Consider the following 13356-nt stretch of genomic DNA (forward strand, 5'->3'; position numbering starts at 1 on the left):
AGATTTTGAAATCCATGTGACTGATCTACTAAAAACCAGGAATTGGGGAAATTAATTCTCTGAAACCTCTCAGACAATAAGTCCGTTTTTTTTTAAAATCTATGTTACCTTTTCTTTCAAGGTTCATGAACGGGAATCCTTGAAAAGTTTCCCGGCTTCCAATATAATAACATGCAAGGCTTAACTATTGATTATAACAACTAAAAACCTCTGTGTGGACAGGATATATTCCTTTAACTAAATATTCTGATTCATAGAGATGGTGGGTTCAATTTCCGTCATAACCCTGAATGCAATACCTTCTCGAGATGATCTCTCGTAATTTGGGTTACCTGTAGTACAATTTAAAAAGGTTTTATAAATTGCTTTTAGAATTAAAGCAGACAAACCTGCATTTTTATGCGCGTAATGTAAAATGCTCATTATTTTAAAAAAAATTCGTCATATCGTAGAAATATTAGTCGAAATTTTCTGTATATTATTTGATGTATTTACTTACCCTATTTTTAAACCTAAAGTTAATTTATTCTATTTTCGTATTGGATGAGCAAAAAAATTTACTATTTTACTATGAATAGTTTTTGTTCCAATGATCGAATTTTCTTATAATAAAAGTCGATATTGATCTTAAAATATATTAGTGCTAATCATTAAGTTTCAGAATCAGACAAAAAGATGTACTTTTCTGAATTAAACACCTTTCATAAATCGAATTTTTTAACATGAAATATAAAGAAGCGTAGCAAAAATCAGAAATATATTGTATCAATAGTTCAGTTTGATTAGTGGTAAAAAATTTAGTCTTACAGATGTTAAATTTGCTCTTTGCGTATTTCACTTAGTAGCGTTTTTAAGCAAATTGAATACTTTTTGCTCGCAATTATAAAATCCCTCAGCAGGTCAGTTCTTAAATAGTTAAATATGAAAATAGGCTTTTGAGCCAATATTGATTCCCTATTTTAAACAATCCATTTAAGTTATATAAATTCTTCATATTACATTTTCAGAGGAAGAGAGGGATTGAAATTGGGAAAAGCTTGAATCTTACTATGTAATCAAAAGAGCAGTTAAATTTTTTTCACGATAGATCGAAAAACATTGAAATCAAACTGATAGGTCTAATAGCCGTGACGTTATAAGACATTCAAAAGAGCAGTTAAATTTTTTTCACGATAGATCGAGAAACACTGAAATCAAACTGATAGGTCTAATAGCCGTGACGTTAAAAGGCATTCAATATTTAAAGGTGCAATTTTAGATTTAAACCGATTAACGCGTGTGAAACCTTTTTCTAAACAAGTGAGGTATTAATTACTTCTTACAATTTTACCATAATTCAGCTAAAACAAAACTTAGAATAAAAAGTTCAAAATTTATTAAAGTTTTTATTTATATGGCAAACCATTTTATAATTAAATTACCATTCCCACCTGAGATAAATACATGGACAAATGGAGGCTAATATTAATTTTAATGCTAAATAGAATTAGATCAACACAAAGTGGACAGAATAAACAGTTGTAGTTAGGATTTTTTAAGATATTTCTTTCAATAATTATAATTTTTGTACCTGACATTGCGATAAAAAGTGAAGGTGCATTTACAATAAATTTTTACACTGAAATTAATAAAATATTTAAGGTACAGAATTAATTTTTTTGTTGTTCCATGTGTAAATCAAAATAAGATAAATCATTTTAATTATTTCAAAGCATGAAATTTCTGTAACTTCTGAACTTGCAGTTCATTTCATTGAATTCAAAAAAGGACAATAGTTGTGCTACTACTGTAATTAAGGTAATTAACATCCTCGTAAAACTCAAATTGAAACCTGAATATTACTAAGTCAATTTCATGCATTACTTTACATTGAAAAAACAGTCACTTCAAATGTCATGCACATTTAGTATACAGTAGTACTGAATTTTTAGAAAGTTTCTCAACTTTAAATTAGACTTAGATAAACCTAAAATTCTATATTCAATGCTAGATTTTCCTCATCAGTAAATAAAACAATTCAATTTTTTTCTTTCTAACTGTTGCACATTTTCTAATAAACTTGAAACTACATCAAATATTGCAATTATTTATAAGAGCGAATTTTCGAACCCACATTGCTTTTATATCACAATGTTTTAAAAGGTAATCCATAAATTTCATACTGAGACTCAACCTGAAAATTTTTTAATGCACTTTCAAATATTTCACAAGTAAAAATTAAATAATTCCAAAAGAAATAAATCAAAAGTACTCATTTCTTAAATATTTTATATTTTGAACTATTTTCTTAAAAAAACTTTCATTTGCATTAAGAATAAATCTGACATAAGTTTAACATTCTAAATGTAAAAATCATATTAAAATTCATATTGAAGTACTTCAGATTATGCAACTTTAAATTTTGATGATTGTGCTAAAATACAATTCATGTGTAAAAATTTAACACTTTATATAAACAATGTCATACCTTAAATACCGTGACATTTAATCAAGGTTTGTATAAAAAATATTAGGAAAAATCTAAATTAAGAATTTAAGAAAAAATTAAACATATTCAATGTATGTAAAAATATTAGAATATATCAGGGGAAAAATTATTGTTAATATGTATTTGTCAAAATATTCAAAATACAAGAAAGCATGAACTGTAACAAACAATTAGTAAGCAATTGTTCACATTTAAAAAATATTGTTTAAACACAAAATTTGTAAAATTTCGTTATTAAATCAGAAATTATCTTAAAAATACGTACAAGTTTTTACAATTATAATACAATAAATAAAATGCTCCTTCAGAAGATAAAACTAAATAAACCAATTTTAAAAGCATTATACTTAAAAAGTCATTTATTAAAAGTTCTTACGAAGTTATCAAAAGTATTTAAGTTGAAAATATACGAAACTTGCCTCAATTTGATAATTCAGTAGTTTCAACTTTCATTTTCTTGCTTCAGTTATTCCTTGCTTTCTTCATCAGAAGATGCAATTTTAATTTCCGCCTTCCGAAACAATTCATTTTGATGTACAGTTGGTTTCAGTTCATGCAATTCTCTTTTAAGCCTATCCATTTCTTGATCATTTTGATGTGCAGTTTGCTTCCATTCATGCAATTCTCTTTTAAGCCTATCCATTTTTTGATCATTTTGATGTTCAGTTTGCATCCATTCATGCAATTCTCTTCTAACAGTTTGCTTCAGTTCATGGAATTCTCTTGTAAGCCTAGTTTTTTCTTGATCATTTTGATGTACAGTTTGCAACCGTTCATGCAATTCTCTTCTAATAGTTTGCTTCAGTTTATGCAATTCTCTTTTAAACCTATCCATTTCTTGATCATTTTGATGTACAGTTTGCTCCCATTCATGCAATTCTCCTTTAAGCCTATCCATTTTTTGATCAATTTGATGTACAGTTTGCTCCCATTCATGCAATTCTCTTCTAACAGTTTGCTTCAGTTCATGCAATTCTCTTGTAAGCCTATCTTTTTCTTGATCATTTTGATGTACAGTTTGCTTCAGTTCATGCAATTTTCTTCTACGCCTATCTTTTTCTTGATCATTTTGATTCTGCATAGCTACTTCTATTTCTTTCCGTATTCTTTCATTTGCCTTTTCTTGAACATGTTGAAAGGATATTGTCTGCATCATTTCTTCCATTTTTTTTACTTTTTCACTTTCTTTATACTGTTTATGCAGAGGCAATTGTTCTTGTTCTTCTTGATCTTTCCTTCCCATTTCACTTTCTTGAGCATGTTGAGAAAATATTCCATGTTCGTTTCTGTCACAATCTATGCCTATTCTATATGAAGTTGAATCACTTTCTTCAATAAATTCACGCATTTTAGGAACACTCACGCGAAGAACAGACCGCATGTCAGCCTCGTACTTAGACACGAACTCCTCCGTCTTGATTTTATTTTCCATTTTTTTAAAATTATTGTTAATAGCAAGAAATATATAAAGCTTTCATTGGTAAAACGTTTAAGTTAAAAACACAGAAGTTGCTAACAACCAATCGATTAATTGGAAAGCAAAAAAATAAATGTTGGGAAGGCTTAAGCACACTTGATTTATATTAGTGATTATAACCCTAGTTGCCAATTCCTGATAAAAAAATATGAATATTACTAAATTGCATACGTAGGATCTTCCGTAGCCAAAATGATATTGTTCTCCTACTGCAGTAGGTTTCGGTATCAATGCGACCACTGGTGAAAGGCTGTGGGCTTTTGAATATCCACCGAATAAGTTGTGCTGTGCAACTAGTGTGCACGGTTCACGTGAATCCTTGTCTGAAAGTCTAGTCTTTTTAGAGTGATGCGAAAGTTTGGAGGGAGGTTTTTACTGGTTTTATTGATATAACATGCATCTGCAGGCTTGTGTGCTCATTTAAGGTTCGTAAACCCTTGTCAAGTAGAATGACAGATAGCACACTACAGAGAAGGACTTCCCAAAGAATACATTCAGGGTTATGGTGGGATTCGAACCCGCCACCTCCACGCTTAACAGAGCGGTTGGCGAGCGATACCGCTCGTCGAGGGAGGCCCCACTGACATTGTAGGAATGCAAAATATTTTTACTATGGTTACATGATGCTGATAAGAGGTCAGTTACAATCCCCCTCTCTTGATTTTCACACCTCACTTACGGGAATATTCTTAGCGAATTTGTATCGAATCATGAGCACCTTACGGTTTTTTGTTTGGATGGCGAATCAAACTCGCAACCCCGAATCCTTCAACATAGAAGAGAGGTACTTTTTCGCTAACTGTGATTGTCGAATAATAGAACCTGAGTCACAGGTAATTCTTACTTTACGCATTTAAAAATCTTTTATGCTTTGTTGATTATAAATTAGAATTAATGTATATGTGACTAATATCGATAAAATACGCTAGAGAACGACTGTGAGCTCTCTTTATAATCTTTTTTTCCCACTTTACATGTGACAGATTGGATGCTGGCTACTTTTACGAGTTTAAATAGAGTCTTTGACTTTTTGCTGAACAAATTCTATATATTTCTCACGATTAACAAGAAAAAAAGATGCATGATAAAAATCAAGATGGAGGAATTCGATTCAACTGAAATCAAAATCGAAGAGATTGACTGTGTCATATCTGATTATTGGGAGTTCATGTCTAAATACGAGGCAGACAATAGAAAAATAACGCAATCGAAAAAATATCCAATGAAAACAATACATGATGCTAATTACGATAGCAATCAAATCTGCTACTTCTATAATTCGTATAAAATCATTGTATCAATTTAATCATGGCTAAGCACTAAGCTGTATTTTAAAGACCTTATTTTTTAACTGACATTGTTTTTTTATTATTGGTTTATTGATACAACATGCATTTGCAGGCTTGTGTGCTCAAGTAAGGCTTATAAACCTTAGTTAAGTAGGAGGACAGATAGCACAATACAGAGAAGGAAATCACAAAGAATACATCCAGGGTTACGGCTAGATTCGAACCCGCTACCTCCACGCTTAACAGAGCGTTTGGCGTTTGATACCGCTCCGTCAGGGAGGCCCCTTTGGAGAGAGGGGTAATAGCTTACCCTTTATTAGGTTTGTTTTTCAAGGTCCCGCAGTGGACTGATCGTTAAGACATGGTTCCCAGCAAATCACCGAAGTCAAGCATCACTGGCTGCGGTCAGTGTGCGGGTGGGTGACCACTTGGATCAATCTGGGTAGGGACCGAGGATGTGTGGTATTGGTCTTCGTTAAACTGTTCTACCGTAAAGTGCTCGACTTCGCGAGCAGGTCGTCGGGCTACCGAAGCGGGGGTGCCATCCCCTCTGCGGAGGATCAAAATTGTGATGGCATGTCTTCGGATTATCCTCAGGGATGTTTCCCAGATCGTCTCCAATAGCCCATTGTGCAGCTCTAGTGTGACGTAAATGAACAAATCAATCAGTCAAATCAATGTTTTTTCAAGTTCAAAAGTTTTAGCCTTCCCACCATGGCAGTTAGATAGATTCCTAAAAACAGGGATAAATACTTGACCATGATAAGGTAGAGTGACGACCTGTTCTGAACAGGAAGTTATTATGTTTTGATCGCTGTAATAATATGTGTTTGAAAGTATTTTCATGGCGAACATTTTTTCCCTTTTTCTATCATTTTCTTATAACATCAGTTTGTATGCTATCCATTCCTTACCGAATGCTTACGCTTACAAATCGTTCGAATCAGTTTAATCACTTTTGCAGTTTTAAACTTTTACAGTTTTATATGTGAAAAATACAGAATAGCGAGCAGTGTATATGGGTTGTGCGAGCAGTGTAAATGGGACTAAGGTCCTGAACGGCTACAAAAACAGATGTCTAGCTTTTATACCAAGCCCCTGAGTAACCTAGACACATAAAACAAAGTAGCATCTAAACAATTAAAACAAGACTAATTTAATTATCAGGTTGCGTCTGCATGCATGCGGTGAAGTGAGTTTGTGACATAAGACTATTAGAGAGACAATGAAAATTATGATTTCTTATAATTGTAAAACCATAATTAGACTTTGATATTCATGTGGCTGAGTTTCTAAGATCTTAAAGTCTCTGAGAAACCTCAGAGTTTAGAAAGTAATATACAAGCGTTTAATAATACTAGGGAAAAGAAATCAAACTTAAAAGCCTTTGTAACTAAGGGATTTTATTTTTACTAAATATTTTGAAACATAGAGGTATAGGGTTCGATTCTCAAAGTAACCTGGGGTTACAAATTACGAACTTGCCTTCTTAAGAGGCTTTTTCGTAATTTGAGCTAACTGCCGTTTAATTGGTCCAGGTTTCATAAGATGCTCTTCATTTTAATACTTTGAACTCAAATTTTTATTAAATATATTTTCCATACTTTTTTTTTATTATTTTGCATTAATTTAGATTCAAAATAAGTGAAAAATATTATCTTTAACATTTTAATCTATAACTGTGAAATACAGAGTGAGAGAAAGATACTAAAGAAACTCCAGTGTCTTTTTCTTCATAAAAAGTAAAATCTTCAAAACAAGGTAGAGTTTCAAGAAATTTTTTTTTAAGTTTGAAATTAAAACAAAATATTGCCTGTTGCATTTATTTTGATATAAGAGAAACAGTTATTTATCATTTAAATTTCTTTGATTTACAAAATCAAATATTGATGAAATTTTTAATATGAATAAAGCAAAAAAAATTAAGTCTACTATTTTAGGGTTTTATGTTTTAATGCAAATGTAATTCCAATACAGACAGTTTTTTTAATAATCATAAAGCTTTATATGTAATTAAAAAAATATTTTAACATTTGGGGGCAGGGATAACCTGGTTGGCAGGGTGCTGGAATCACGCTCGTGAAAACGAGAGCTCGAATCCAGCCAGTCCAGTCAGGTGTTTGTTAAATACTACTCCATGTTTCCATAACAGAATATACGAGTCGCAAGAGCTCAGCTTTTTTGAACTATTTAAATTTATTTAAATTATTTATATAAATCATTCATTTTAATTATTTAAATTGTTTCCTTTGAAAATCATTTTTATACAATAGTATTTTTCAAATTAGGATGTATGACAAAAACGGAAAAAAATGTATAGAACAGGGTAGCCATACAATGTGACAATTGAACAGGGTAGCCATTTTCCAGAAAAATTTAAAAACTTGTAAAAAAAACATGGAAAAAACGAAATGTTTTGACGAATTGGTTTCGACCGAAAATATTAGTAAATTAAATATTTATATTACGAATTAACCACCGGAATTCCTAAAATTAACTTAAAACTAAATCCTATAAAATGTATGATAACTTCATAAGAACATTACATACAATAATCCCCACTTTTACAATTATAAAATAATGACCACTTTTTAAATTTTTTTCTGACTTTGGCCAAGGAACTAAATAAAAGTCCTTTTCAATAAAATCTGGAATCCTACTCCTTAACTGCATTATATAAAAAGCGAAATGTCTAAATCGATTTTGTATCTGAATCTGTCTTATTTGCTAACAAAGTACGTGGTAAGGTAATTAAAATTTTAAAAAAATATCCACATTTCTCTGGTTGTTATAAACCTAAAATGAAAAATAATTAGGTATAAGGATTATTTGAGTAACATTCAAAATGAGAACGTATTAATAAAAGAAAATATAAAGAATAAGAATGCATTAGTAATAAACATTACAGGTAAATAAAAGCAAATAAGAAATTAAAAACTATTTTACATGTAAAAATGATCTTATTTGAGCTCTCGTCTTCACGAATGTGATTCCAGCCCTCTGCCAACCAGGTTATCCCGGCCCCAGTATATTAAACTATTTTTTAATTATAAATAAAGTTTTGTAATTATTAAAAAAAACTGTCAGATTATTGGAATTGCATTTGCATGAAAACATAAAACCCAAAAATAGTAGACTTAATATTTTTTCATATTAAAAATTTTATCAATATTTGATTTTTTAAATCAACGAAATTTAAATGATAAATAACTGTTTCTCTTAGATCAAAATAAATGCAGCATGCAATAATTTTTTTTAAAGTTCAAACTTAAGAAAAAATTATTTACTGGAACTCTGCCTTGTTTTGAAGATTTTACTTTTTACGAAGAAAACACTAGAGTTTCTCTAGTATCTTTCTTTCACTCTGCATTTTACAGTCATAAATTAAAATGTTGAATATAATATTTTTCACTTATTTTGATCTAAATTAATGCAAAATAATAAAAAAAGTATGGAAAATATATTTAATAAAAATTCGAGTTCAAATTATTAAAATGAAGAGCATCTTAAAAAACATGGACAAATTAAACGGCAGTTAGCTTAATTTACGAAAAAGCCTCTTAAGAAGGCAAGTTCGTAATTTGTAACCCCAAGTTACTATGGGAATTGAACCCTATACCTCTATGTCTCAAAATATTTAGTAAAAGTAAAATCCTTTAGTCACAAAGGCTTTAAATTTTGATTACTTTTCTCTACTATAATTAAGCGCTTGTATGTTATTAGTTTCTAAACTCTGAGGTTTCTCAGAGACTTTGAGATCTTAGAAACTCAGCCACATGAATATCAAAGTCTAATTATGGTTTTACAATTATAAGAAATCATAATTTTCATTGTCTCTCTAATAGTCTTATGTCACAAACTCACTTCACCGCATGCATGCAGACGCAACCTGATAATTAAATTAGTCTTGTTTTAATTGTTTAGATGCTACTTTGTTTTATGTGTCTAGGTTACTCAGGGGCTTGGTATAAAAGCTAGACATCTGTTTTTGTAGCCGTTCAGGACCTTAGTCCCATTTACACTGCTCGCACAACCCATATACACTGCTCGCTATTCTGTATTTTTCACATATAAAACTGTAAAAGTTTAAAACTGCAAAAGTGATTAAACTGATTCGAACGATTTGTAAGCGTAAGCATTCGGTAAGGAATAGATAGCATAAATTACAAATGATGTAATAATATAATGATAGAATAAGGGAAAAAAATGTTCGCTATGAAAATAATTTCAAACACATATTATTACAGCGATCAAAACATAATAATTTCCTGTTCAGAACAGGTCATCCCTCTACCTTATCACGGTCAAGTACTTATACCTGTTTTTAGTAATCTATCTAACAGTCATGGTGAGAAGGCCAAAACTTTTGAACTTGAAAAAACAAACCTAATAAAGGGTGAGCTATTAACCCTTCATGCAAACTTTCACATTCAGTCAAGACTTTCAGAGAAGGATTCGCGTGAACCTTGCGCACTAGTTGTTCGCACAACTTATTCGGCCGAAATTCAAAAGCCCACATCACTTCACCAGTGGTGGCATTGACGCCCTAACCGACTGCAGTAGGAGAGCAATATCATTTTGGATATGGATGTTGTTGTTGTTCATTTGCGTCGCACTAGAGCTACACAATGGGCTATTGGCGACGGTCTGGGAAACATCCCTGAGGATCATCCGAAGACATGCCATCACAATTTTGAACCTCTGCAGAGGGGATGGCACCCCCGCTTCGGTAGCCCGCCGACCTGCACGCGAAGTCGAGCACTTTACGGTAAAACAGTTTAACAAGGACCAATACCGCACACCCTCGGTCCCTACGCACACTAATCCAAGTGGTCACCCACCCGCACACTGACCGCAGCCAGTGATGCTTGACTTCGGTGATCTGCTGGGAACCGTGTCTTAACGATCAGTCCACTGCGGGACTTTTGGATATGGAAGATCCTACGTATGCAATTTAGTAATATTCATATTTTCTGATTAGAAATTGGCAACTAGGGTTACAATCACTGATATAAACCAAATACGCTGAAACCTTTACAACATTTATTTGTTTGTTTTCCAATTAATAGATTGGTTGTTAGCAATTTTTGTGTTTTTAAATTTAGCTTCTGGCTTTGTACCAATAAAAGCTTTATATATTTCTTGCTATTAACAATAATTTGAAAAAAAAAATGGAAAATAAAACAAAGACGGAGAAATTCGATTCGACTGAAATCAAAATGGAAGAAAATGAGTCTGACATATCTGATGATTGGGAGTTCATGTCTAAGTACGAGGCTGGCAGGCAATCTGTTTCTCACTTGAGTGTTCCTAAAATGCATGAATTTATTGAAGAAAGTGATTTAACTTCTTATAGAATTGGCATAGATAGCGACAGAGGAAACGAACAAGTAATATTTTCTGAACATGTTCAAGAAAGTGAAAGGGGCAAGAAAGATGAAGATAAACAAGAACAATTATCTCCGCATAAAGAAATGGTGCAGACAATATTTTTTCAGCATGATCAGGAAAAAGAAAATGAAAGATTGCAGAAAGAAATGGAAGCTATGCAGGAAAGTCTTCAATGTGAAATAGAAAACGAAAGGGTTAGAAGAGAAATGGTTGAAGCTATGCAGGATTTAAATCAAAATGATCCAGAAAAAGATAGGCTTAAAAGAGAATTACATGAAGCTAGGCAGACTTTACATCAAAATGAGCAAGAAAAAGATGAGCTTAGAAGAGAATTACATGAAGCTAGGCAGACTTTACATCAAAATGAGCAAGAAAAAGATAGGCTTAGAAGAGAAATGGTTGAAGCTAAGCAGGATTTAAATCAAAATGATCCAGAAAAAGATAGGCTAAGAAGAGAAATGGTTGAAGCTTTGCAGGATTTAAATCAAAATGATCCAGAAAAAGATAGGCTTAAAAGAGAATTGCACGAAGCTAGGAAGACTTTACATCAAAATGAGCAAGAAAAAGATGGGCTTAGAAGAGAATTACGTGAACTGAAACAAACTTTACATCAAAAAGAGAAAGAAATCGATAGGCTCAGAAGAGAACTGTGTGAAGCTACGCTGGATGCACCGCAAAGTGAGCAAGAAAACGGTAGAGATAAAAGAAAAACGGATGAAGTTATGCAGGACAATGAATTTACTTTAAGATCCGCTGAATGTTCGAAGTCACAGATTCATGCTACTGAGGGCGAATCACTGGCAAAGGGAAAGGACGAAAGTAAAATTCAAGTTATTAGCCATGCACTCAGTGAAGCTTTTCAGCAATTTTTCAAAATTAATACCACCCAGTCAGCCAAAGTTTCAACAGATGCAGCTGAAACTGATAAGTTGGTGAAAGAAAAGTATGTAGAATTAACTCCGGAACAATTGGAATTGTTTCGGAAGGCGGGAATTGAAATTGCATCATCTTCTGATGAGGAAAGCAAGGAATAAGTGAATCAAGAAAATGAAAGTTAAAACTACTGAAGGATCTATTTGAGGCACGTTTCGTATATTTTCTGCTTGAAAATAGTTTGATAACTTCGTAAGAGCTTTTAATATATGGCTTTTTAAGTATAATCTTTTTAAAATTGCTTTATTCTTTAGTTTTATCTTTAAGGAGCATTTTTGTTATTGTATTATAATTGTAAAAACTTATACGTATTTTAAAAATTATTTCTGATTTTATAACGAAAATTTAAAAATTTTGTGTTTAAACTATATTTTTTAAATGCGAGCAATTGCTTACTAATTGTTTGTTATATTTCATGCTTTCTTGTATTTTGAAAATTTTGACAAATAAATACATATTAACAATAGTTTTTTCCTCTGATGTATTCTAAGATTTTTACATACATTAAACATGTTTAGTTTTTTCTTAAATTTGTTAATTTAGATTTTTCCTAATATTTTTTATGCAATCCTTGAATTAAGTGTCACGGTATTTAAGGTAATACATTGTTTATATAAAGTGTTAAATTTTTACACATGAGTTGTATTTTAGAACAATCTTCATAATTTAAAGTTGAATATTCTGAAGTATTTAGGAAGGAATCTTAATATGATTTTTATCTATAGAATGTTAAACATATGCCAAATTTATTCTTAGTGCAAATGAAAGCTTTTAAGAAAATATTTCACCATATAAAATATTTCTGAAATGAGTACATTTGATTTATGACGCTTGGAATTATTTAATTTTTACTTGTAAGATATTTGAAAGTGCATAAAAGTTTTCAGGTTGAGTCTCAGTATAAAATTTAGATTACTTTTTAAAGCATATTGTGATATAAACAAATGTGGATACAAAAATTCGTTTTATAATTGCAATTTTTAATATAGTTTCAAGTCTATTAGAAAATGTGCAACAGCTAGCAAAAAAAAAGTTTGAAATGTTTTATTCACTGAGGAGGAAATTCTATCATTGAATATAAAATTTTAGTCTTCCTTTTTTTAATCTAAGTCTTATTTAAAGTTTAGAAGCTTTCTAAAAATTCAACGCTACTGTATACTAAATATGCATGAAATTTGATGGGACTGCTTTTTCAATGTAAAGTTCTGCATGAAATTGACTTAGTAATATTCAGGTTTCAATTTGAGTTTTACGAGGATGTTAATTACCTTAATTACAGTAGTAGCATAGCTATTGTCATATTTTGAATTGAATGAAATGAAATGCTAGTTTAGAAGCTGCAGAAATTTCATGCTTTAAAATAATTTTTTTTCTTATTTTGATTTGCACATGGAACTACAAAAAAATTCACTCTATACTTTAAATATTATTTTATTAGCTTTAGTGTAAAACTTTATTGGAAATGTGCCTTCACTTGTTTATATTGCAATGTCAGGTGCATAAATAAATGGAAAATTAAAATTATACTTGATCGAAGTAACTTTACTAATTCTAACTTCAACTGTTTATTGTATCTACTTTGTGTTGATCTAATTTAATTTAGCATTAAAATCAATATTAGCATCCATTTGTCCCTGTATTTATCTTAGTACGAAATTTATAATTACGAAAGTAATTATAAATTTATTTGTTTATGGATAAAAACTTTAACTTTTAAACTTTTAAGGTCTTGTTTTGATTTAGCTGAATTAGGGTAGCGTAGTAGTTAATACCTCACT

The 13356-nt window shown here is 31.0% G+C and overlaps 2 protein-coding genes across 2 annotated transcripts; one reads left to right on the forward strand and one right to left on the reverse strand.

The window, feature by feature from the left end:
• Window positions 1–2954: 2954 nt before the first annotated feature.
• Window positions 2955–3920, reverse strand: LOC107452477 (golgin subfamily A member 6-like protein 1). Its single transcript, XM_043047780.2, has one exon. The coding sequence runs from the start codon at window positions 3918–3920 to the stop codon at window positions 2955–2957; it is 966 nt and encodes a 321-aa protein (XP_042903714.1).
• Window positions 3921–10473: 6553 nt separating this feature from the next.
• Window positions 10474–11679, forward strand: LOC122270438 (trichohyalin-like). Its single transcript, XM_043047779.2, has one exon. It carries the CDS (start codon window positions 10474–10476, stop codon window positions 11677–11679), a length of 1206 nt encoding a protein of 401 aa, XP_042903713.2.
• Window positions 11680–13356: the final 1677 nt, after the last annotated feature.

The sequence above is a fragment of the Parasteatoda tepidariorum genome, chromosome 6 (assembly GCF_043381705.1).
Source record: "Parasteatoda tepidariorum isolate YZ-2023 chromosome 6, CAS_Ptep_4.0, whole genome shotgun sequence".
NCBI classification, from domain to species: Eukaryota; Metazoa; Arthropoda; class Arachnida; order Araneae; family Theridiidae; genus Parasteatoda; species Parasteatoda tepidariorum.